The 25,304-nt window shown below is 44.3% G+C and overlaps 1 protein-coding gene across 4 annotated transcripts in view; it reads right to left on the reverse strand.

Annotated features, from left to right (window-relative positions):
* Nucleotides 1-14,878: 14,878 nt before the first annotated feature.
* The window catches only part of KANK4 (KN motif and ankyrin repeat domains 4), a 53,930-nt gene continuing 43,504 nt past the window's right edge, over nt 14,879-25,304 (reverse strand). For all 4 annotated transcript variants that reach the window (XM_090048529.1, XM_090048527.1, XM_090048530.1 and 1 more), the window contains exons 9-10: nt 23,164-23,364; nt 14,879-16,920 (exon numbers count right to left, since the gene is read on the reverse strand). In XM_090048529.1, coding sequence (XP_089904655.1) covers nt 16,819-16,920; nt 23,164-23,364 — 303 coding nt within the window. In that variant the 3' untranslated portion in view covers nt 14,879-16,818. The remainder of the gene's footprint in view (nt 16,921-23,163; nt 23,365-25,304) is intronic.

Raw genomic sequence — 25,304 nt, forward strand, 5'->3', positions numbered from 1 at the left:
GGAAACGCAAGATCCCCGTGTCTCATTCTTCCCCTGCTGTAAACATCTGTGAAAATCCTGGGTAAAGTGGGTGTCTTGCACCCTGCTCAATCTGGTCCACACTAAGTATTACAACCTACTACTTCTTTAGAAGATGCAGACCTCTTCCAAGGTCTATATAGTGGATCTAATCACCCTGCTAATGAACCATGTGGGTGTCAATTTGACTGGCTAATCATCTCCTCCTCTGCTTTCTCCCTTGACCTCTATTATTAGTAAGTTCTTCAGGGTAGCACTGTTTCTTATTATATGTTTCTATAACACTTCATACAGTGGAGCCATTTTAGCTGGGGCTTCTCAGCAAAACTAATGATAAATTTCACCAAATGGAAGAATGGGAAGTCTCTTTCAGTCTCGCTGAGCAATTCTGGTTCTTATTTACCCAACAAAGACATCTACAAAGAAATTAGTTAAATGCTAACAGAAGGAAAGTGAAGCATTTGGAGTAGCCTGGACAATGTTCACAAATTAGTACAATTATTCCTTTTCCTTTTCTACAATATATGATTTCTAATTGTACTGAGGAATGCTTTTTGGTGCCATGAAAAGTGAGGCCAGTTTTTGTTGTTTCTTTGTATGTCAGAGACCCATCATTCCTCACATAACTTTCCCCATGTTTTAATATCCCGTGCAACTGGTTGGTGAGCATAATGCCTTCTCCGATTCACGGAGACTGCACAGTTAGCCGTGGCCTGGAACTTTTCATTCTTTACATATCTCAAAGATTGTATCATGACAGCTCTGTGGAACATGACTTTTTAACCAGGGCCCTCCTGCCTTTCCCTCTCCTCCTACGCCCCTTCCAAATAGCCTCCTCGGCTGTTAGAGAAGGTGCCTGTTGTGTTCATATTCCTCTTTATTTAATCAACCAAGAACAAATACAGGGTTATGAAGAGTGTTTCCTGAATTGCAGGTTTTGCTTGAATAGTAAAACATGAATACCAGTACTTGCAACTCCAGTTTTTCGATGTGTTCACTATGTTTGCAACTTGCAAGCAGTGCAAGAAACAATTTATGGCTGTTTGTGTTTCTTCAGTGAAAAAAGGGAGGGTCGAAAGCATGGACCAATTCTTCTTTGCCCTGTGCTGCTATTTACACTACAAGACAGTGTATATGAAATGCAGCTGGATAATCATAGAAGCCTATGGTGGACTATACAGGTGTAAATGACTCCTTGCAAGGAGCGGGCAATCAGGATCTGTATGCAAAAATGCAAAGGCCACATGTCGCTGTGCTTCCTCCAGATGCCGTTATTCATTGCAGAAGAGGGTTGTTTAGGGCTCCCTCCCCTGGCGCTACAACATCTAGGAGCACCGCCACCTCCCGAATTTCCGGGTGCTGTGAGCTGTCTTGTGACTAGCAGGTAAAAGAGGTGTGAGAAAGAAAGCTAACAGGGTAAGGGGTCAGAAAATGGACTAGCCTTGATGTCACTGCCACAGCCCTGGACAACAGAGGCAGTGGAGTATATTATGCTCCAAAACGGACCGTCGTCTTCTGTGCTCTCTTTCCCTTGCTGAGCTTTTGGTGCCCTTTGAACAGCAGCAGGGAGTGGAGGAGAGCCCTGGCTCTTGTCCTGATACAGACCCTTTCTGGGAGGGCCAGGGCTTGCTGAGCGCTGGGAGCGGTGAGGATAGCTTGTCTATAAGAGCTAGCAGGGTTATTATACTGAGTGCATTTTGTTCAGCCAGTTGGGCAGCTACCATATGGTGATGTCCATCATACTTCCCTGGCTCGCTTACGAGAACGTTAAGCAGGACAGTGTCAAAACCTGACTACCGTCTGGATAAATCAGCTACTGCGCCCCCCCTTATCCACTAGGTGGGTTAGCATGTCAACGAAGGAAATTAGATTTGTTGACACACTTTATGAGATAACGAGAAGAGACACCTGTCTGCATCCCCCAGACACCTCTGACAGCCAGGGAGGTATAAAAGAAAAGAGAAATCCGGTAATACTAATAATGATTGTAGTGACAGCAGACATTCAGTGCAAAAATGAAGACATTTTCCTTTTTTTTCTTTGCACATTCACCCTATAATGAGGTAAATACCCCTCACAGCAGCAGCCAGGAAAAGATTATCGAGGGGAGCTAATTATCTCCAGCAGCTGTGGCCCGACTGCCACTCGAAACAGCGCTGCTACAAGCGAAGGCGGGAGAGGTTACAGGCTGCGAGATGCTGTGCTAAGAGCGCTTCCTGCACCGGAAAGAGGCAGCTCGGGGCAGCGGTGAGGGTTGGGAAGGCATGCCCCTCAGCGGGGCAGCATGATGCACTTGGGCCCTGGCCTGGGGAAGTAAAGCCATGCATGCTCGGAGAGCAAGGCCTGGGCTACGGTCCCAAGTGCCACCCTGACTTCCAGAGCCAGACGCAGCCGGGACTGCCGCTGGCGTGGTGGAGTGGACTGGACCGGCGCGCTAGCTCTGCCTCCCACTGCGGGGCACCACGCTTAAGATAATTAGCCGTGCCTGGGTGGAGCTGATTGATATGGGCACACTCGCTTGGTGCTTGAGGGAGCGTGCGCTGGTTGGCCTCTGTCCAGGGCTACGCAGGGAAAGCTCTGGTCCGGTTCTGGAGGTAGCCCACGGCCTCTGACTTGGAAGCAGGACCGCTGTGTCCATGCCACCGGGCAGCACTGTCCTCTCGGCAGGTGCTGTGGGAGCAAGTTTTCGAATATGGGCTGAAAGCCCTGTTTCAAGTATCCCTGGAGGGCACAGTGACATGGCCAGGGTGCCCTTATGCCCCTTTCCCCTCAGTGCTCTTACCGTAGGTAAAGCAACCCTGAGCTAGTGGACCCCAGGTGGGGGGAGCGCTAGGCTCGCAGACAACCCCCTGGCCTATGAGGTTTGTGTCTACTTTGCTCTCCGATGCAAGCACAGTATCCCACCTCCCCAAATCCACAGACCCCGTGAAATCTGTTGTAGGCTCTGGCCATCCAGAGAGTCCCAGCTTCTCTCCCGCGCCCTTGCTCTTGCAGCCCCGACCTAACGAGATGACCTTGAACTGCCTATTAACCTCAAGGCTATAAGCACATAGTTCAATTACTTGGAAGGGCTGTGGGTGGCAAAAAGCCTGCGATGCCAGGATTGGCCACAGGGGAGCTCTCTGGACCCGGTGAGTCCTTGATGAATCCCAGCGATGCTCCCCTGATTAGCAGCCCTCTTTAAGACGCACGCTACTTCATTTCAGAGAGAGGGGTTTTGTGTGCAGTGTGAAAAGTTTTTACAGTCAGGCCTGTAAATGTACAAACGTGGAGCTTCAGGCTGTAGAGTCCAAAGGCCTGATTCAATACAGAGCTGTACTTAATTCTGCAGCTGCTTATATCGATTTTTTTGGTGTGACTAGGGGTGTCCAAATCTGGCCCCCAATTTATTAGATTTGCTACTGTCTAGTTGCACAAAGTGACTGGCTGTGCCGAATGCTAATAGATGTTGGAAAGGTCAAGTTAATTCTGCACACACGGCTATGCCCAGACGCTTCTGGTGCTGCATTGGAAAAAAAAGCAGTGCAATCGCAAGCTAAATATTTTATGAGAAGCAGCTTGGCTTTATTAGTCCAGAGAGTAGCTGTGCTGGGTGAGGTGGCCATGGGCCTAGATGGTGCAGTGAGGCATCACAGCAGCTCTAAACATGAGAATGGACTGAATCCCAGTCAAGTTTTTGGTTTTGTCTCTAAAATACTTCAGAGTTTGATACAGTTCAGCATGGCTGGTAATCTAGCCCTTACGGTGAGGGTATGGGGCTACCATTTGGCCTGCACAGTAGAGGGAAATATAAAAACATGGGCAGAGCTGGCTAGGCTCAAATCAATAATTCCATTAGCTCGTCCCATGGGTCCTAAATTTACCCAGAGGTGTGTGCATGTGTGGTCTTTTAAAAGGTAATAGGCAAGATAGAATAATCATTGTATAGGCTGTTGTTGCAAGATGAAGATTATGACAGGTAATCCTGAGTAGACAAGACAGCCTGACTCCATACGGTAGTGAGGGGCACCTGACTTTGGAAACCAAAAGAAGAGATCTGCAATCAGGCACTGCAGATACATTAGCTTCCGAGTCACTTCTGTACCTTACCCTCTGGGGAAAATCAACTCTTATATGATGGGGCTAGAACTCTCCTTTGATTTAATTCTCTTAGGGTGCGTCTACATGTTCATTAGTGCGTCTTCTACATGTTCACTTGCTTAATGAAGTACTAACTAAATGCACAGTAACTACAGTCACTGTGCAGTAGCACCAGTGCACGGTTTTTTGTAACATTTACTGTGCAGTAGCCTAACAACACTGCGCATTAGCACGGTCTTTGACTGGCACGCTACTGTGCAGTGTTATTGTGCAGTAAGCATCTCATGCAGATGCACCCTTAGTGTGTTGATGGTCTCCATTTGTATTCAGCATTTGTATTCTGGGTAAATTCTGTCTGTCTATATTTAATGTGGCCTATGCCCTCATCACCAGCGCTATGCAAACACAACATATCTGAATACATAAAGTAATACTCTGTCGAATTCAGATGTTTGTAGGTGACTTTCTTTCCAGTTTGAAGTTCTGCCCATCCCCATAGCATCAACGTATTACTGGATAAATCACTGTCGATAGTGCTGCAAACCCACTTATCTGGGGTATGTGGCAGAAAATGGAGACTGTGGCTTGGTGTTTATTAGGGTTCAGTAGATTTTTGTGCTGAGGTTCTTTAGCATATTATGGACATGGCAATTAAATGTTATTGGTATGGTTTAATCTGTGCATTTCTAAGGTACACATTACCATGACTGCTAGACACTGAATGTTGGGGTCTATAAATCTGTGTGTGTCGAAGTCTGCTGTTGCTGTGGAGGTGCTCGACTCTTTCAGCTGCTTGTCCTGTCTCGGGACTTGTGTCAAGCCACATATCATAGAAGAGGAAAACAAAGTGTACGTACGCCATTATATGGCAACACATCATTTGCAGACTTCATTTTTATATAGAGCAATTAAATGATCAAGGAGTGTATCTAATGTATATGTTATCTCAGCTTGCTACCCACATTCAGCCTGGTTGTACCTATAGGGAGAACACGTTCAGACTAAAGGAAGGTTCAGTATTTCCAAAAATTAGTCCTAAAGGATGGGTAGTTTGTGCCCAAAACCTTGCCAAGCTTCTTTCCCAGTGATCCAGTTGCTGTGATGATAGCCCCAGAAAAGACTCTCAAGTATAGTCCTGTGTCTGCCTTGTCCCTTCTCTGCCTCAGTCCTATAGGCTCCCCAGTACTGAGGAGAGCAGCTGGACTGAACTGAGCATGCCTAGCCTGCTGATATTTGCTTTAAGTAAAGGGCTCTCTAACGATGCCTCGTTAGATTACATGATGGACTAGCCTGTCTGACTTTGGTACTGCTAGGTTTGCTTAAATGCGTCTGCCATGGTGTCGATGTAGCCAGTGTACTGCAACTCTAAAGGAGAATTCAACCTCGTGTCGCAGCAAGTTATTGCAGTAGCCTTGAAGAGAAGGCAGCTTTGCCTGCGATATAGCACCAATTAAATGTTAAACAAAATTAGTCTGCTTTTGGGTGCCAGTGACCAGCTGACTGCTTGGTTCAGGAGGTCATCAATACCTGGTTTATTATGTAACAATTTAATAGTCTTGGCAGAAATTCTGAATCTTCCTTGCTTCAGGGTGAATGTCAGCTTCAACATCTGATTAACACTGCTGGTAAAAGGTTAACTAGAGAAGACCAACTTTTCTTTGGCAAGTCAGGGCCACCCTCCAAATGTATCTTTCTAAGCTAAGGGTTTAAACCGAAGCCACTGAAGTCAACACGTGCCCTTCCTTTGACTCATAGCTTGGGTAGGTGTTGACTTGGGCCCTTAGTGAATTAGGGGGGTGACCCCTACATTCCTGTATCTGGGATGCTCTTCTGTTGTCCTGCCAAGTCCTCTACTGTGCACACAGGAAGAATAATATGCCCCAGTATTGGGACGTGAGGACTGCCTACCTGCTTACAACGTACTGCAAGACAAATGTTTCAGCTGGGCAGCTGATAAACCGTGGTGACAGCCATGTCAGGCTGCCTTGCATCAGTCGCAAGTTGATGCAGTTCAGCATGATTTATCACCATATGACATAACCGGATTGAATTGATGGAAGAGCAGAGCTTGTCTCCAAGGTATGGCTGGCTTCATTAACTTGCCTTTCAAATGTGCTTTTCTAAGGATTGTTTTAAATCAATATGGATGATAATGAACCCCAGTCCTGCATGAGAGAGCAAAATCCACAGTGTTTATGTAGTGAGTTAGTGCAGCCAGTATCAAAATGTCAGCACGCTCCTTGGGACAGAGGTACGGGACTGGGTAACCTCCTCCCCCAGCCTCATCTTTCTATCGTGCAGCAAAGCACCAATTGATTTCAGCAGAAATTCATGCCTAGATCTAGATTGCAGGATCAAGCCTGTTGAGGTCTTTCATTAGCTGCTCCTAGGTCACGGCCTAAACACTTTATGACTCTATTCTGAGGCCCTCCGGTGTAAAGAGGATTTAATATGGGTGTTTCAATGACATACAGGGCTTGATCTAGTATACATTAAAGTCAGTCGGGAAAATTCCCACTGGTTTGGGCATTGAACTGAGTAATATACCATAGATGACAAAGGGTTTTATTTTTAGATACTAAAGCAACGAACACCACAGCTTCAGGACAATCCTAAAAACTACTGCCAAGCCCAAGCTTGGACTTGGTTTCTCTTGGCCATCCAACAACCTACCTGTGTTTGCAGAAGGGGGATCAAGAAGCGAAAGCCACAGGGTGATATCCCTGTTCAGAGACACCACTGACTTTCCTGGAGAACATTTCCTCATACTGACAATTGAACAAGCTACTCTGTAGCTTACAACTGTGGGCTAATGGCATAAGTTACACAGGCAGAAGAACTCTTTTGCCAGCGTGACTCCATCTCACTAGGGCTTTTGTTAGTATAGCTATGTTGATTAGGGGCGTGATTCCTCCCCTTCCCTCCCTCTCACCCTGCCACTCCCATTACTGTGTTGGCAAAACTTCCAAATATCAATCAAGCCTAAATTTTTCAGGGAAAGCATTCTTGCTGCACCCAAGTGAGGTGAAACTACAGACTTCTCTGGGTTTTTGAGGCAGTGCCCTGATACCCAGACAGGAGCTCTTCATTTCGAGGTCCCTTGCTGCAGCAGGGAAATCGGTGAAATAGTGCTCAGCCCTCTCGCTCTTCCCATGAGAGGAAGGGAAAGCAGGAAACAGTTGGAGGGAAGAGAAAAACCATAAGGTAGAAGAATGAAAATAAACATGCAGAAACATCCATATCCAAAGAGCTAAACGGCAAGTCAAGAAAGTAGAAAGGGCAGTGAGGGGAAGAGCAGGAAGAGAGCAACAAAAAGAAATTGGAAACCCAAGAGAAAACAGATTCCTAAATGAGAAAAAGTAGCCCTGAGTGGGAAAGAAATGAGATCAGAAATGGGAACGTAGGAACCACTGTGGTGGGTCAGAACAATTCTGCTATTCTTTGTGCGTGCTGCAAAGGGGCGAAGGACCAGAGTGCCTCGCTCCATCTAGCCCCGCTTCCAGTCTCTGAGTAGCACCAGATGGCTCGGGGAAGGTGCAAGGCAGGGGATCTTTGCACTGCCCGCTCCCAGAAGACAAAGGGCTGATCCTGTAGAAGGCCTGTCCTGTTTCAGATAGTACGAAGAAAAGTGTTTATTGCAGGACAAAGTAACTTCATTAGGAAATACATCTCAACTAAATCAAAGTGTAGGAGCAGAGCCGAATAATCTTTTATTTTTAGGCTTCAAAACACTTCAGCAGCCTTTCTAGGCTTGTCATGAAAACCCTACATAAATTTTAAAAAATGGGTTTGAAGAGTCCTGCCCTTGCCAACCTTGCAAATGTTTCCACTTCTGAAGGACTACTTCATGAGGGGGTCTTGGAAGATGTTTGTGCCCTAAGAGTAGGGGAAATTCCCCTGGTGAGGAACATTTGAGCTCAGTCTCCTCACTATACAAGACCAATTCTGGGACACAAAGGAGCTTTGCGGACCGGGAGCTGGGTCAGGATGGAGTGCAACTCGGTATAAAGTCAGTGTAAAGCAACTGTTGCCCCTGCTAGGTGACAGCAGGTACACTGAGAGTCAGAGGAAGGAGTTCAGATAATATGGTGGCTGGGAGCCAGCCGAAGTCGGAGAGGTAGGAGTGGGGTGGTGAGAGTGGAAAAAAAATGCAGGGACGCTTCACACAGGAGGAGACATGAATGAAAGGAGGAAAGATGAGGAATGGGGGAAGAGAGACAGAAAATGGTCTGTTTCTTAAACTTGGACCCATGGCTCCCACCTGCCTTAATGGGCCCTCCTGTAGGATCGCATGGATGCCCAGGTACGTGCGAGACGGTGCTTTTCACAAAATGAGCCATATGTTTTCCAAGGTGACCTTGCATCCTGCTGGGAAGAACATCAGACATTTATTATGTCTAGAGCAAAGTCTTTAAAATCCAAATGCATCACACAAAAATAACAGTGCTGCTCCCGTCTCGGAGATGCTGCAATAGTTTCATTCAAATGCCAGCTCTGCAATCCTGGTTTTGGACTTCCTGATGCTCGGCAGTTAGTGGAGTACATCTGCCCACCCCTGGGGTCCCATGGTGGGTGGGGTGGGGTGGGGGCAGCATTTGTGACTGCTGAGTGCTCCAGTGAGCATATGTGATATTGAGCCAGTAAAAAAAAAACAACCTGGAAGAAATGGGGCCGGGGTGGGGGATGGGATGTGGGGACAGGACTTCCCTCTTGTCAGCATTTCAAATGTCCTGGTATTTTTAGCAGTGTAGTATTGATCTGGAAAAATTTAACACCAGCTCTGGAGCCAGTTGGGGTGAAAAGGAAACATTTCTTGTGAATACTCATATGGGAACAACAGTTACAAATCCGCAGCACCAGGGAGGCCAGATTTTGGTATTGCAAACTCTCATTTTAAGGCTATCAACTGCGTGAGTGCCAGGGCTTGAAAGTCTCCCCGATGCTGCTGCCCAGGCTTCACTGCACCCAGTGGTATTGTTGGTGGGGAAGCTGGGCCATGGGAAGGGGACGGGGCGGCAAGTTAAAGGGATTTAGGGACTAGAGTCCCCTCTTTCCCTGCAGCCCAGCTCTACCCTGGTTTACTGCTGGTTTCCCTAAAGCAGTCCCCCACATACTCCTGCTCTTCCTTGTCCCCTTTTTATCCCTACACACTTCCTCTCTCTTCCTGCCTTCCCCGGCACCTTTGTGCTACCTTCTCCAGAGGTTTAAACCAGTCAGCATGAGCTGATGAATCTGCCCCTATAAACTAAAATATGCCTATTATTTTAGATTATTTAAGACCTTAGAAATAGCATATGGCAACAGCATGTGTGTGTGGGAGAGAAATAGAGATCTGAGATTGAGATCAAGAAATGTAAACAGTTGTTTTAAAAAAAGAGAGGTGGGGACTTCCTGGACAAATCCCATTAGGAAGGAGTTAAGACAGAGAGTACACATATCCCTAACTTCCAGCGAACACAAGACAGGCAGGAAGCAAACATTAGAAAGAGGAGAAAAAAATAATTAAAGTTAAAACATTTGGATTTATTTTTAATTTAAGATATGGGAATGTGAAGGCGGGGTAAGCAACCTCAACATTGTTCTGCAAAGCAAACCAGGCAGAAGATTCCCAAACCCCAACATGTCTCTAGAAATCAATATAATTATATCTGGAAGCATCAACTCTAAAATCCATTAATCACAGTTGTATGGCTTTTGCAGGATGTCAGAGATTATATACTAAATTCATAGAGAGCAATACTCCATCACTTCTGAAATAATTGAGCCTACCAACAGTATGGCCCCACCCTCCTCTTCCTGCCTGGAAATGATGCTCTGTAAGATGGTAGCTCTCGCATTCATCCACCAGGTCTTGGCAATCCTGATCATGGTGCTGCTGTAGTCTGATTGTGCTTGTGCTCTGGTTAGTATCTAGCATGCAGGAGTTGAAGTTGATTGAAGTACCAGCTCATCTGTTTTCTCATCTGTTTTTTTTTTCCCCAGACGATGGTCCCATTCAACAGCTGGATCCAAGCTTATTTCCTTCTTCAGAACTAGAAGTCCCTTTCACAGTTCACTCTCACAGCTCTTCCTTCCCAGCCTACAACACATTATCAACATGGCACAGCCCACACTTTCCTCCCAGTGAAACTCTTTCTTTCTCCAATGAGCTGTTCATTTAGCCTTTTTTCCTATTGGTTTCTCTGTTCCTTTGGGTTGACCCTTCTGCCTTGTGTGGAGGTCTAGGTATGTCTGATTGCAGTTTCTTCCCTATGTCAGCGCAGCTGTGGTCTGCTCCGAATTTCTGACAATTCTGTCATTCTGCTCTTCTGTGGAAACAATACTGGCTCGACATCTCATCCATACGGGCCCGGCATGTGTGAAAAGAGGTTTTCTGCTTCAAACAACACTGACTTCCATCCGGCCTTCCCTCCCCCAGCAGCTCCCCACCCTCATGGTGGGGTGATGCAAGGGGAAAATGCAAGGCTTCTTAGGCAGAGTTTTCCTTAGATCGTCCTTGCTGAGAGGTTTAGGTTTGTGTTTACTTTGCTGTCCTCCCTCGCATGCACCTCCCAAAATCCACAGATGCCAGGAAATCTGTTGTGGGCTCTGGCCATCCAAAGAGGTCCCAGCTTCTCTCCTGCATCATTGCTCCTGCAGCCCCAACTTAACAAGATGAGTGGCTCGTGGTTCCCTTAGCTCAGATAAGGGGCTTTACACAAAAGTAGAATCAATTCAACAAGTTTATGGTGAACTATCTGCTGGTTCCCAAGATGTAGGAGAAGTGGGCATTGCAAGATGTAGGAGAAGTGCCTCTTCTTCACATGTGGATGCTTGGATCTCCTACGCCTGCTCCCTCCCTGAGGCCTTCCAATGAGCCGGTTCGAAATACAGGCGGGGGGGAGGGACTGAGCCCCCCCATAACAGATGAGAGTCCCTCCATAAGAGATGAGAACCCTCTAATCCCCCCCAATAAGAGATGAGAGTCCCCAGCCCACCCCACGCCTTTCTAAGTAGCTCAGGTGGCAGCAGCGGTGGTGGCTCCTTCTGGCTTCCAGCTGCCACCACTGTAGACCCCCACAAGAGTCCCAGTGTAATTCAAACCCTGCCCATGAGGGAGATGGTGCCACAGAGACAGCCTTGCTCATAAACAGCAAGGCCCTACCAGGGGAAATGATGACAACTCAACATGGACCTCTGACTGTAAAGATGTAGGATAGAAGAATTAGAGTGTGAAACCCGAAAGGAAAGAACGCCGGGAATTGTAGAGAAAAAGTAAGAAAGAAGAGCAAACCAGCTAGGGAATGACTGGAATATCATGAAAAGTATAGTGCAAGGGGAAGCCGATGAGGCAAGACGAGAAAAGGGAAGATGAAATGGAAAGCAACAGTGATGGGATGTAGAAGTGGAAAAGGTAAGAAGAAGAAAAATGAGGCATTTTGGAAGGAAGAAGGCTAGAGGTGCTAGCAAATGGATGAAGAGCTTAACAAAGTCGTATGAAAAACTTAGAAAATCAAAAAATGATGCATGGAAAGAATGGCATGATGTACTAAATGGTGAAGGATATGGAAAAAAACAACTTAGAGTAAGGGAAGCAGAAGGAAGAGGTTGGGGGAATATAGCATTGACACTATCATGAAACAATTAGGTATGAAGAATATTGTTGGGAAAATTGAGAAGGCCTGACCAGGACAGTACAGTGTAGAAGGAAGTATTGTGACAAGAGTGATGGCGATGACTACAGAGGGAAGAAGAATGGTGTAGTCAGGAAAGATGTGAACAAACTGAGCATAAGACCAGGAGACCCCACTAATCAGGCCAAAGGTGGGGGAAAAACTGTCCTAATGGCTCACACCACAGTTGAATAGACCTAAAGGCTGAAATGGGAGGAAGTAAGATTTGGTAAGAACTATTAATAATATACAGGAAACCCTGGTTTGGCATTCACGGTTTCAAATATTTGCGAATGCCGAACCCGCATTTTAAATACACTTCATGCATTTCCAGGAGCTCCTTGGGAGCTCTGCACTTGCTGCTGCCAGGCTCCCACCACCACTACCAGGCTCTCGGTACCGCTGCTGCGCTCCCGCCATCACCGCTGGAGCCATGGCCCACCCCCCACAGCCGCCGGGGGCACTGTGTTCATGAATGCAGTGCCTTATTCATGGATTTCACCCTTCGCGGGGGATATGAGAATGTATTCCCCCGTGAATGACGAAGGTCACCTGTAGATTGGAGCCCAAGTCCATTCTCAAATAGCAAGTAACTAATTTGCACAAACTCCAGAGAGGGAAGTATCATGAAATGGATATCTCTGTTTAACACAGAGAGGGAACTTGACCGGAGGTTGACATGGACTTGCCCAAGGCCTCAGTGAGAATTAGTATCAAAATATAATGGATCAAATTCCATTATTCCCTAATTTCAGTTACCTGAGGGGAGTCATGACTGTTTTTACCAGGGCTGACTTTGATCACAGAGATGCTTGGTTCTTTATAATGGACTGGGGCCATTAGACCATTTTTTAAACTACTTTGATAAATCTAACAGCTGCTCAATGACATAATTTTCACTGTCTATTTCAAAGAAACATCTAAAGCAATGAATTATTTTATGTAGCATATGCCCTGGCTCCTATAGATGCAGTAGAGTGAGTGAAGAAATTTGGCAGCCTTCCCTCTGAATTCTTGTACTTTTATAGGTAAGTACCTCAGTGAATCAGTGCAGAGGCAGAAAAGGATCATGGAGTGCTGCACCTGGGAAGAACCAGCACCACCCCTACAGGCTGGGGAACTCCCTTCTCGTCAGTGCGGAGGCAGAAATGATCTTGGAGTCATCACTGATGCCGAGATGAACATGGGCCGGCAGTGTGGGGATGCGGTCAGGAAGGCCAACAGCACCTTGTCATGCATCCACAGATGCATCTCGAGCAGCTCCAAGGAGGTGATCCTCCCCCTCTATGCGGCACTGGTCAGGCTGCAGCTGGAGTACTGTGTCCAGTTCTGGGCACTGCACTTCAGGGGGGATGTGGACAGCATGGAGAGGGTCCAGAGGAGCTACCCGCATGATCCGGGGGCAGCAGGGCAGGCCCTACGAGGAGAGGCGACGGGACCTGAACCTGTTCAGCCTCCACAAGAGAAGGCTGAGGGGGGATCTAGTTGCCTGTTACAACTAGTCAGGGGGGAGCAGCAGGCACTGGGGGAGTCCCTGTTCCCCCGAGCACCGCCAGGAGTGACCAGGAATAACGGTCACAAGCTGGCAGAGGGTAGATTCAGACTAGACACCAGGAGGCGCGACTTCACGGTCAGGGCAGCTAGGATCTGGAACCAACTTCCAAGAGAAGTGGTGCAGGCTCCTACCCTGGGGGTCTTTAAGAGGAGGTTAGATGAACACCTTGCTGGGGTCATTTGACCCCAGTACTCTTTCCTGCCACGGCAGGGGGTCGGACTAGATGATCTTCTCAGGCCCCCTCCGACACAACCAACTATGAAACTATGAATCCTCTCCTCATCCAAACAAGATTCACAGATGGACATCGTGATGATGTATTGGCAAAAGAAGAACTCCAGAATCCTGACTAAGCAGGTCAAATACTGAAGAACTAAGTGCCTGATACAATGCAAGTCATTTACCGTATTTTATAGGCCAATTCATCTTTGTGCATTAGTAAGCTGCAAAGTGGATTGAGGCTGCCTGCCACTTTCCTTGGGTTTCTTTCATATAGGCCTGATCCACAAGGCTTTGATCTAAATCCAAGCATTCAACTTTTTTTTTCAATCTAGTCTTTTGTTCGAAGTCTGATCATGGCAGATTGATGTAGGTTGAGTCCTATATAAATGATTAGACTATCAATAAAACTATTTATCTGTCTTCAGAGGTCTATCATTACCACTTCTGAAATTCTGTCTTTTTGGGGCCTTTCTAGTTACTCTCATGAGTTTGAGGTCCTACTACAAGCAGGGATGTTTCTGTAACCTTCAGTCCCAAAAACTTCTTCATTTTGCTTTGTCTTGTATTTCCCTCATGGAGCGGAAAGGACAGTAACATTTGGACAACTTAGGTTGTTTTTTAAATTGATTTTGTGCTTGTTTTAACCTTGGACAGCTGGTCTAATGCATTGATTACCTCTCAAATTCCATGGCTTGTTTTAGTAATCCTGATTGTTTAATCGCTTTAAAAAATTTCCTGTCAATGCATTTGTGGAGACCTACTTGCATGCAGACAGGGATTTGTTCTCCCACTATAATGTGTTGGGGTTTGTAGAGGTGTATCTACTATCCTGTAGTTATATGCAATTCAATTACCGAATAGCATCTAATAACAAAACTCATCTGCGTGCAGAGTTTACAAAATACCCCTATGACTTGACTCATACTCCATGTTAAACACTGCTCTCTTTCATTTCGCTCCAAAGTCAAGAGACATTTTTTCACTAACTTTGATAACAATGAAGTGAGATTTAGTGGGTGCATGGACATGAGACACCCTAATGCGCAGCGGACTTTTCTATTGCACGTTAGTGCATCATGGCAAAAACTGTGCTAATGCACAGTAGAATTAGTATACTGTGGCTTAATCATCACAAAAAAAGTTTGCCTTTGTTACTGCACATTAGTGCAGCTACTGTGCTTTTATCAGGTACCTTGTATTAGAGGTATTAAACTTAATGTGCACTAGCGAAGGCAAATTTATGAACATGTAGATGTGCCCAGTGAGGGATGGTCCCATGTCAAAGAAAACTAGTTCACTTGTAAAATGTGTTATCTATCCCAATAGGTATGAAAATAAATGCACTTGTTTTCCAAGTAAAATCAAATCAGACCTTTATTCAGGCATGAAGGAGCTAAATTCATTTGGATATACAGTTAAAAATGGAAGATGCTTCAGATGCGGTGATTGTTAAGAATGCTTTGGATTAAAAAAAAAGCGATTACTATTGTACCATAGATTTCAGCATGAAAACACCAGAATGGTGCATCTGCTATCAGTCTCGCAAATGGATCATGCTATCAGTCTTGCAAACGGTTTTCATGTACATTGTAAATACCACGGAAGGAGATAAGGTCCCAAATGGGTTTTAGTCTGTTAATGGCTAACTTTCTCTTGTTGTTTGTCAGTCAAGGATTAGGTTCTGTTTAGTAAGAAAAGTGAGGAAGTTGGCAAAAGAGCACATCTTATTTTTTTGTAAATTCTACTGACTCCATTTTCAATGGCTTTGCGCCGCACACAACTTTGAAGATCAAGCACGATCAAGTGTATGATTTTTCCAGACTGAAGTGAGTGCAAAGGCTCTTATGACTTCACTGGGCATTAGACTGGGTCCTAAATGAAAGAGATCTAACACTGTTAATCTGATCTCAACACACAAGAAACTGTGAGAATGGAAGATGGACTTATGGCTTGGTCGTGCAAAGCAGTAAGTAATTCTTGTGAGATGCTGAGTTCAGTGGGAACTGAGGATGCTCGGTGTTTCGCAGGAGGTTCTCATCACTCTGCAGGACTGGACCCGTAGAGGAACAGTCCGGGGGCATGCCTAACCTACCGTGGAAGGGGAAGGCTTGTGCCATTGGAACTGAGGAAAGATCAGCCTTCTGTACGTGCTGTAGACAGCGCTGGAATAGTGCCAGGCCCCAAAGGGGTATAGCTTTCAGGGAGGAACCCAAACTTCCCTGAAATTGGGAATTCATTTGCATTAAAGGGGGGGAAGATCTGCAGGTTAAATTACAATACAGATTTAAATCTGCCCAGTTAGGGGGATTCCAAAAGATTAGCATGATGGAAACTGAAGACCAGATGTTTGCCCAAAAGGCACTCATCAGAAATGGCTCTATGGAAAATAATCAAGAAACCCTCTCCTAATCATGAGGCTATATTAACCTATCCTTGAAGGGAAGTTTGTTATGGTCAAGTCATTTGTTTCCTGTGCAATGTTTAGGATAATTTGATATATCACAATTGTGCCTGCACATCCTCTAAGTGATATATAGTGTGTATCAATGGACCATGTTTCCTGGTTAATTTAAACCTGATTAAAAAAAATAAGAGCCATATGGTACTTTCAAATACAAGAAAAAACCATGTCTGTGTATTTGGATCTGGTACATTCAAATGTTTTCCTAGAGCATTAATTTTAATTCTTACATCTGAGCCGCATAACCAAACATAAATAGGATTTGATATTTTTACATAATCTGTCCAATTTGTATTTGTTGTTACATATACTAAACAATCATGGACTGCTAACACATACAGAAGGCTAACAATAAATAGTAAGACACAATCTTGCAAGTTAAATGAGATGTATTTTAAATAGTTGGTTAAAAAGAACACGATCATCTAAAGTTATTAAAAAAGTAAGTATTGCTTTTCGGATGTGCTTTGAGGGAGGGAGTGTTTTGTTCACCAATCTGGCAAAACTAGACTATGAGGGGGACATAGGAGAATTCAGCTTTAACATCAACCATGTTAATAAAAGACAGTACAATAATCTAACTCTTTGGAACAGTATTGGAGTAATGTATAGCAATATGCATAGGTTAAGGCTTTAAAAGCGGGCTTAATGAGGAAAAGTATACATTAGGAATGTATGCAAATAGCTGACGTGGTTCATTCCATCAATAAGTATAGAAACCAACAGGATGGTCACAATCGTAGCCATCTAAATTGGAAGCGGAGCGGTTAAAAGAATAAGCCTTTTGTTACCCATTCCTCATTCCAATGAATGTGAGTTTTTGATTTCCCTTATTTGGACAAAGACGAGCTCTGCTCTATGTGGGCTTGGAGCAGCTCAGCAATTTCCACGTGGGCAGACTTCAGAGCAACAGACAGAGCAGAATTGCCATCCTACATGGGGAAGGGAAACAGAAAGAAAAAAAACCCCAAACACATGAACTTTACAGATCTTTACAAATCTTACAGCACAGCTGAGGTTAATTAGCAATTTTGAATGTGCAGGCTTCTGTGTGGCTCTTCAGTTGAAGGAGCTGCAAACACTGCAGTGACAAAATATCCCCCAAAGTCAAAATTATTGCCTTCATTATTCCTTACAGAGCAAAATGGCATTTGAATGTCAGAAGTTTCTACCTTTCGTGTCTGCTCCTGATAATGGCATCAAGTGTAAGAAGATGCGAATAATCCAGGCAGTCTGTGCTCATGTAAATTAGCAAACTCTGCCACTCACACCCTTAGCTATCAGAGCAGCTGCTTTACCTCAATAGCAGGGCACCAACCTCCTGACATTCAAAGTTAATGAGTTTCTGTTGAGGGAGATGATGACGGTCTCCACTTGCACATGTTTAAATCAGATAATTATATTTGCTTGCAACCCAGGATCATAACTCTGGGCTCTCTGCCCTGAGGTTGGATGACTTGATTCACTATAAGACAATCTTGGCAGCCTTGTTTCTTGACCTTATCATAGGACACAGATAAACAGAACTTCCTGGGTCACTGCATCCCATATCCTGAAGTTTCAACAAGCATATCATATAATCTCTTCCATAAATTTATCTATCTCCATCATAAAATCAATTAGGTCCCTTGCTCTCCTCCCACTGACAAACTCTCCTAAAACTTGACTCTTCTGAGAGTTAGCAACCTTTTAATTTCTAGTCTGCATTTCATCATGGTGTTTGCACCTACCTATTCTTGCGATAAGATTATCCTTCCCTTGAAAAAGTCTCCTCTCACATGCTAAGCCCCAGATGTATTTACAGAAAACAACCATGTTCCCCCTCAGCCTTCATTTTGCTAGGTTAAGCAATCCAAGCTCTTTCACACTCCTGCACATTCCCATGATCATCCTACGAGCTGTTCCAGTTTGAATTCAAATTCTTTGAACATATGCAATCATCCATTTTATTTATATATATCAGTATTATCTTCACCTACTTTTGGTGCCCTCAGCAGTGGCTCTTCCCAATTAGGAACTGCATAGTTAAGACATAGTGCTGTTTATTTAGACTAGACTGGTCTTCATGAGCATGTCTGTGTACCTGTTGCCACTGACCAAACACTTGTGAATTGAATAGTTGGATCAGCCTATTGTATTAGGTTCAGATACCTTGGCTTGTTCTCTCACCCTCACCTGGCATCAGAGAAGAGTTGCTCTTTTTTTGAAGTCTACTAAATTCGCCCTGGAAAGGTGAGAGTGGTGGTTTCAGAGACACTGAAACTAAACCCATACTGTGCATGGAAGGGCCACACTTCCAACCATTGCATGTGATCCCTCAGAAACTCACCTCTGTGCAGTGCTGCCAGCCTGCAGCTGGTCTGGCAATTAGACGTGCCTATTGTGCTTATGCAAATGGCATTGTTCAGTCCTTGTCACAATCCTGAAAACAGCTTGTCAGTAAACTTAGAAGCAAGACTTCTTTGTGCTGCACAAGGGAAATCTGATAGCAAGGCACAAGCTACAAAAGAGCAGCTTTGAGATGGATTTGGATTAAGCGGGGGGGGGGGGGGGGGCTTCAGTACATGACTAGTTTTGTATCAGCAGCTGTCATCATTCAAATAAGATCCTTCACATAATGTTACACTGTGGCATAGCTCCATCCTATACTAGCCTAACTTCTTTACTGATATTAATCATGTAAAACAGAGAAAAAGACTTTGATATAATCTTCCAGATTCCACAGACACCCAAGAAGCTGAATTACTGCCTCAAATTGTCATCTTTATCCTAAGAAATGTTCCCTCTTCTGCTGCTTCAGTAGTATTCACATTACATCATAATCTCAGGTAGACACCTGACAGACGGGCTGTAAGAAACAGTTTCTATTCAGGAATTAATGGCCAGTTATTTCCACCATTTCAAATCTCCTTTAAATAAATCTTCAGTAAGACTGTGATAGTCTCTCTCTTGTTACTGAAGATGATCCTTCCAGGACTGAAATTAGGGGGTTTTGTCTGTTTGTTCATTTTGTTGAAAAGTGACAGTGTGAACTTCTCTGAGCCCATACTTTCCATGCACCAAAGTAATCTGTCTAACCTAAGTGTAGTGGAGGAAGAGGACAGAAATTTGTGATACGTGTCAGTGATAGGGTATTTGTTGCAACACTCACTCTTGATAGTATCTGAACTGCTCATTTCTTCTGTTCAGGTGCACTCGTGAAATTTGGAGCAATTTAAACATCTCTGAACAGCAGAAGTTGATCTGAGCTACTCGTGTTAAATGATGTGCTGAGCTATTTTCAAGGATTATTGGAAAAAACCCATTTGACGTCAGTGAAGCCAGGATTTTATCTTGTACGTTCTCAGCAGGATTTAATAGACTTTGGGCAAGCTTTTCAAAAAACCTGGGTTAGTTTTGTGGGAGCAATGCATCTCTAATGGCCTGACCGATGCTGCCAAATTTGAAACCTCAAACTAGACATATTCTGCACCTACAGTGCCATTTGTAGTGGAAGGCTGCAGCTATAGCCCACATCTCTAGAAAAGATGTGGCCTCTTCTCAATGGTATCTATCCCTTTCTGCCTGTACATGTATAGAGCAATTTTTTTTCCCTGTTGTGAATCTCTGATATCTCTGATATATCTGATCCAGCTCCGAAAGATCTTTCCGAAGTGACTACTGGAGCTGGGATTATCAGAGGAACTGTGAATGTTTGATTACAAAGACAGTCAAGTCATTAACATGAGTGTCTAAATATTAAAGCTCCTTTAAACAATTACTAGAATTGTTCTGGACTGAACAGGAGAGTCATCCAGAATGGCTTGAAAAGATGTTGACTATATCCAGAAGGGCTCTTACAATCATATGGAGTTTGTGGAGGTCTCTTACAGGTTTTATAGGGCTTTTTCCCTGGGAACCATATACTTCTGATATTGTCAGCGAGTAATGTGGGTGCTTTTACAGCCTCACTGAATTGCTTTCCTTGTGGTAGTTCACAAAGAGAGAACTAGTAACTCAGAAGGACCACGACTTCCGTGGCTCTCCAAGCCACGCACAGCTAGGGGGTGCTGGGGTTGGGATGGCTGTCACTAGTTTTAGGACCTAGGCAATTGGGTCTCACTGTCAAGAGGGCGTCTGCACCTGAAGAGTGTACTAAGGGAGCCAGAAAGGCGGCACCCAAGTTCTGCTCAGCCCCAGCAAACTAAGAGGCTTGGATCCAGCAAACAAGGTTTGTGTGCAGTAAAACAGTCTGGGGATTAGTCCCTGTGGAAATTTGTCCAGGGTTGGAACAGAAATGTAGTCCAGCCAGAAAATAAAGCCCATTAAGGAAGATGGGGACATAAGATCACTAAACTACAGCTCTCAGAAACCAACTTGCAGTAACTACAAGTAGAAATATTTTAATGTAAGGGTATCAGGAGGTTTTTTAATTGAAAAGCCAAAGATAATGTGTAAAGCAGATACTTTTTATCCCCCTCCCCAACCAAAAAAAAAGGTTAGTTGAAACATGAATTTTCTAACAAAACTAGTTTTAATGGAGGAAAAAATTGACCATCCTTACTAAACATGAGTACAATAAATATACTCACAGTACCAAATACGAGTATAGTTCATCACTTTTCAGGTTTTTAACTTCTTAGACATCTAAGTGACTTGTCCAAAGTTGCACAGCAAGTCTGAGCCTCTTGACTCTCAGGCCTATATCTGACCCATTATACCAGCGTTGCCCAACAAATTATTGAATATTTTGGTTGGATAAACATACTAACATTTTAAATATCTTTTTCTTAACTGGAAAAGGAGTGGAGCTGGGACAGTATAACTGAGTGGGATTTTTCCCATGGGAAAAATGCTTTCAATGTCATAAAACAAAAAAAAAAAGGGAATATTGAAAAATGGGGAATTTAGAAGGAATCCAAATATTTCCATAAAACATTTTGATTTTTGTCCAAATAGCATGTTTTGTTTGTTTTACAAACTCCCTGCCCTTTCTGTGTCATTCTCTTTTTCTGTTTTGTAAAACACAGCGCACACTTTCTGTCTGTAGCTCACAGAGCCATAAGAGTGTTTTTGGATATGCTTATACGGCACAGTGCGGTGGATGATATAAAGCCACATACAGCTTTGTATAGCAGTGTTCTGTGCAGATTAATTATCCCTGGTGAGGACAGTAGTCTGGACAGGAAGCCATGCTGATGTTAACTTGGATATCTATACATGGTGGTATTTTGTATATGTAGAGTTTTATATAGAGCTTAGAACAATGCAGTCTTGGCTTGTGACTGAGGCTTGTAGGTGCGTCTATAATACAAATAAAAATAATGATGATATTGCTCATAATGGCTGTAAGTCATCTTCCTAGGTTTCCATCACAATATAATGTAAAAAGAGGGCTGCCTGGAGATAGTTTGGCTGTACAGTCTGCTTTGAATTAGCCCTGATGAGATGCTGGGATTTCGCTACTCGATGGAAAGATGAAACAGAACTGGTTCATGTTCTAGTTTAGGCAGCTGCAACTCTTAGACTAGGAAGAGCTTAATTACTAGCTGTCAAGGGCAAGGTGGTTTCTCCCCCCCTTCTCCCCTCCCCTCCCACCTTTTTTCCTGTAATTTTTGAGGAAAGAATTACCATAATTGCTTAGGGTAGCTTGAAAGTTCAGCCTGGTTGGCTCCAGATGTTAAAAATTCAGACACATCCTGTTAGGTTTTGCTAAAATTTCTCCTGTTTGCCCCCCTGTTACAGCTGTTCTCAAGTTTTTTAGATGCAAGACATCTCTCAAAAATGCCAGCTCTTTATTTGCACTTGTTGTTTGACTGCAGAAACGTAATAAAATTATTCTTCTATTGCAAAGAAGTCAGAAAGACCACAACAGATCAAAATGTTTTTAAAGCTATGGATTTCTAGTTGAAATCTCTGAGTTAATCTTGTGAACCATGTTTGCATACCTAACAATGCTAACACTTGCGTGCTGCCCTGGGACACCCTTAAAAAAACTCAAGACACTCCAGGATATTGCAGCGCCATGGTTGAGAATCAGTGCTCTTTTACCTTAGTGTTTGGGTGCATGTCTATAATTAGGCAGCATTGTGCAGAGACACCTTCCCTCTCTAGGCATTTATGGAGTCCTATCACCATGGGTCTCAAATGACTGCATCTCTTGGGTGCACGCATAAAGCAGCCTGGAGTTCCTATACTGAGCATTGGCCGTAGTCCGAACACGGTAGCTATTGTCTACTGCCAGCATTATGCAATTTTAAGTTGCCCTTGGTTTGGTTCATACAAACATATGGGTCTTAACTTAACGTAATGCTCTATGGTTTAAATGAAGCATCAGTCTGTTCACACAGGATATAGCTATAGTTTAGGTGCGGTGCATCATAAAGGTGGATTAAAGCTGAGTTAGTAGACCATCATTATTTTCAAGAAGCTTTAACTCTAATTATATAGTAAATATCAATGGAACATGTGCTATCATTTGTAAACTACTTGTCATCTCTAATCCACACTAACAAAAGCAAAGGGCTTTTTCTGGTCACTGCAAACATCTAAAAAAGGAAATATCATGAGTGCCTGAGTGCATCTGTGCAAGCCAGGTGTTACTAGTTATTAGTATTTTAAAGGGACAAAGCCTACACTAAAACCTATCTCTTTCGTTTGCTCTTTCATATGCTGAAACTCCAAGTTAGGAGGCCCCTGTGGTCTGGGACTGGAGCCACTTATGAGTTTACCTTAGTGTGCTCTGAACCCTGTCCTAAATGAATGCTCAATGGACTGAAAAATCATTGGCTGCTTAATGGAGTAGAACTGTACCTGGTACATTTGGGGGTGCTTTGCGGAGGACTCTCAAGATAGCAAGTTGCCTACAGAAGGTGCTAATCTCATTGTTTTTGTTCCATCTCTCTACATGCAGTTATGCATCCTGGCTTAGAATCAATAATGGAGCTAATTCTCTTCCAAGTCCCTCCACTGCTCCGCTTCTCATTCTTGCTGAGACGGGAGGCGCAGAGCCAGAGTCCACTTGCTGAAATGTTGATAAGAGGGATGCTTCCTTGGAGGTACCTAGTTTACACTCCAGTGCTAAGGTAGGAAGGCCACCTGATTCCTATATATGTTCATGGCCTGCCTCCTGGGATTCAATTACTGAGCTCGTTCACCTCTTTAAAGTTCATGCTGCAACTACCTCTCTCTCTTACCTTGTCAGTTAAGGTGGCATTGCACTCCGGGTGAGCCAGAAGAAGTTTCACAATCTCGGCATTTCCTTGCTGACAGGCAACCATCAGCGCTGAGACTCCATTATCATCCTTCAGGTTTATGTCAGCCTCGCAGGACAACAATGCTTTCACCATATCTTCCCGGTCATGGCTGACCCCTAGCATGAGCGCTGTCTGGCCTCCCTAGGAACAGGGCAGTGACAAACCAAATACAATGACTCAACAAGGGAATACAATTTTTTTTTATACAATCTAGGAATTTGCACAAACAAAGGACCCTTGACTGCCTATACAGGGGCTGGTGGGTGGGGGTGGGCTCACTGTCACATGTATAGTCCCAGAGGCTGTAATAAAGCTTTGGTCATTTGGAATTTGTCTCTCTTCTGTGTATCCTGGCCACTCAAAATTTCACTTCAAGAATGAGCCTAAAATACACTTGGACTGCTCCAAGCATGCAGGTTTTGCAGGGGGGGGTTTCCATTAGCTGCTGGCAGCTAGCAACTGTCCGCAGCTGAGCACTTCCAACACAGTGCTCTAGATTAAGGGAGTATGCTTTTCAAATAGCCTCCTCAATGCTGCCCTGCCTCAGGTATGAACTTCGGAAGCAAAATACATCTGCCAGGGTGCCTCAAAGATAGGGTAGCCATCGAGGTACCTCAAGAATAAAGGAGAGTTGAATTTAGCGCAACTGTCCCCACCACCACGACCGTCGCATGTCTCCCGAGGCTGGGGGGCACGGCGAGCTCCCACAGGCGGCACCAGCAGTATTGGTGGCAGGGTTCAGGGTGCCGAGTGGTGAAACATAGAGGACATGAAGGCATCTGGTTTCATATCGATAGAGGACAGAGGACCAGAAACCCAGGCTGTCCTCTATAAAACCGGACGAATGGCCACCCTATTCAAAGACCTGCCTGTGATGGCCAGAAGCAAAGAAACGCATAAGCAATAAAGATGTGCTTCTTGGAGGCATCTGGAACTTCTGTCTAATACGAAGCTTGTATTTTTATAACCCGCAAATGTAACTTGTAACTGGTTGTGGAACTGACTGGGCCTCAAAGACAAAGCCCTGGCCGTGAAATTAGCTGACCTTGTAGTTCTTTCTTGCTCAGAATTTAGCCTGGATGATGATAAAAACTGGATGCAACAGCCCAGCTTATCCAGTATGTTTCAAGAAAGGACATCTCAAAAGAGCACCGTCAGAGCGTTCTGAAGGGGCTGGACTGAGGCGGGGTAATGTGAATTTCAGACCTGAAGATGCTGTGTTGCAATTTGCTTCTTGGATAAACCCAAGCTTGGGCAGTAACTTATTATAATGATTTCTAACACCTTTTAACCCCATAAGATAACAGCTATAAAGTCATATTATGAATGGCTATATAACTAAAAATTAGCACAATTAGAATATAAAAGAACACAGACGTCATAGTAACCCTGGGGAAGGACAGAAGAGAAGGGTCATTGCTGCCCCGTAGCCCACGGCTCTCTCTTACTCCGTGTGAGAGCGAGGACCAGATCCTGACTGAGGGGCTTCCACCGGTTCTGCTTCGGGCAGCCCAGTTCAGAGACGTCTGACTTCGCTGATACAACTTGCCGTGCATCTTCTAACCGAGGGTCTATCCATAAGTTACTAACCAAGTGGAAACTCTTGGTTAATTTCTTTATCTGTTTTATTATCACTGTCCATTTTAATCTATATTGTTATGTCGTCTGCTTATTAGCTTAACCTTTTTATTAACTATTATATATGCAAACTATGTCTTTTGTTGTCATCAGTAAAATTCATTCCTTTTTGTAAGTGACACTTGTCATTTTTTTCCTTTCCATCATCATCTCCTCAATCCCGAAACAAAAAGCCCAGTGGCTAATAAAGCTGCAGTGCTCAGTCAGTCTGCAACTAAATTGATATACTCACAGTGCTCAGCTGGCCTGTGACACCCGCCTCACAGTCCTGACTGAACTGGGCTGGCCAAAGTGGTCATTTCTTTGTCTGTCAATTAATATAAAGCTATTGTTGCTCACTGCTGAGATAAGGGAAGTACATGCAGCTTTAAGCATCAAGTACCCTATTTGCACTACTTACATTTTATACCTACTTTAAGACATCTTTTAGACTGCCCAGTTGT

The sequence above is a fragment of the Crocodylus siamensis genome, chromosome 5 (genome assembly GCF_052110815.1).
Source record: "Crocodylus siamensis isolate JL-2025a chromosome 5, ASM5211081v1, whole genome shotgun sequence".
In the NCBI taxonomy this organism is placed as follows: domain Eukaryota; kingdom Metazoa; phylum Chordata; order Crocodylia; family Crocodylidae; genus Crocodylus; species Crocodylus siamensis.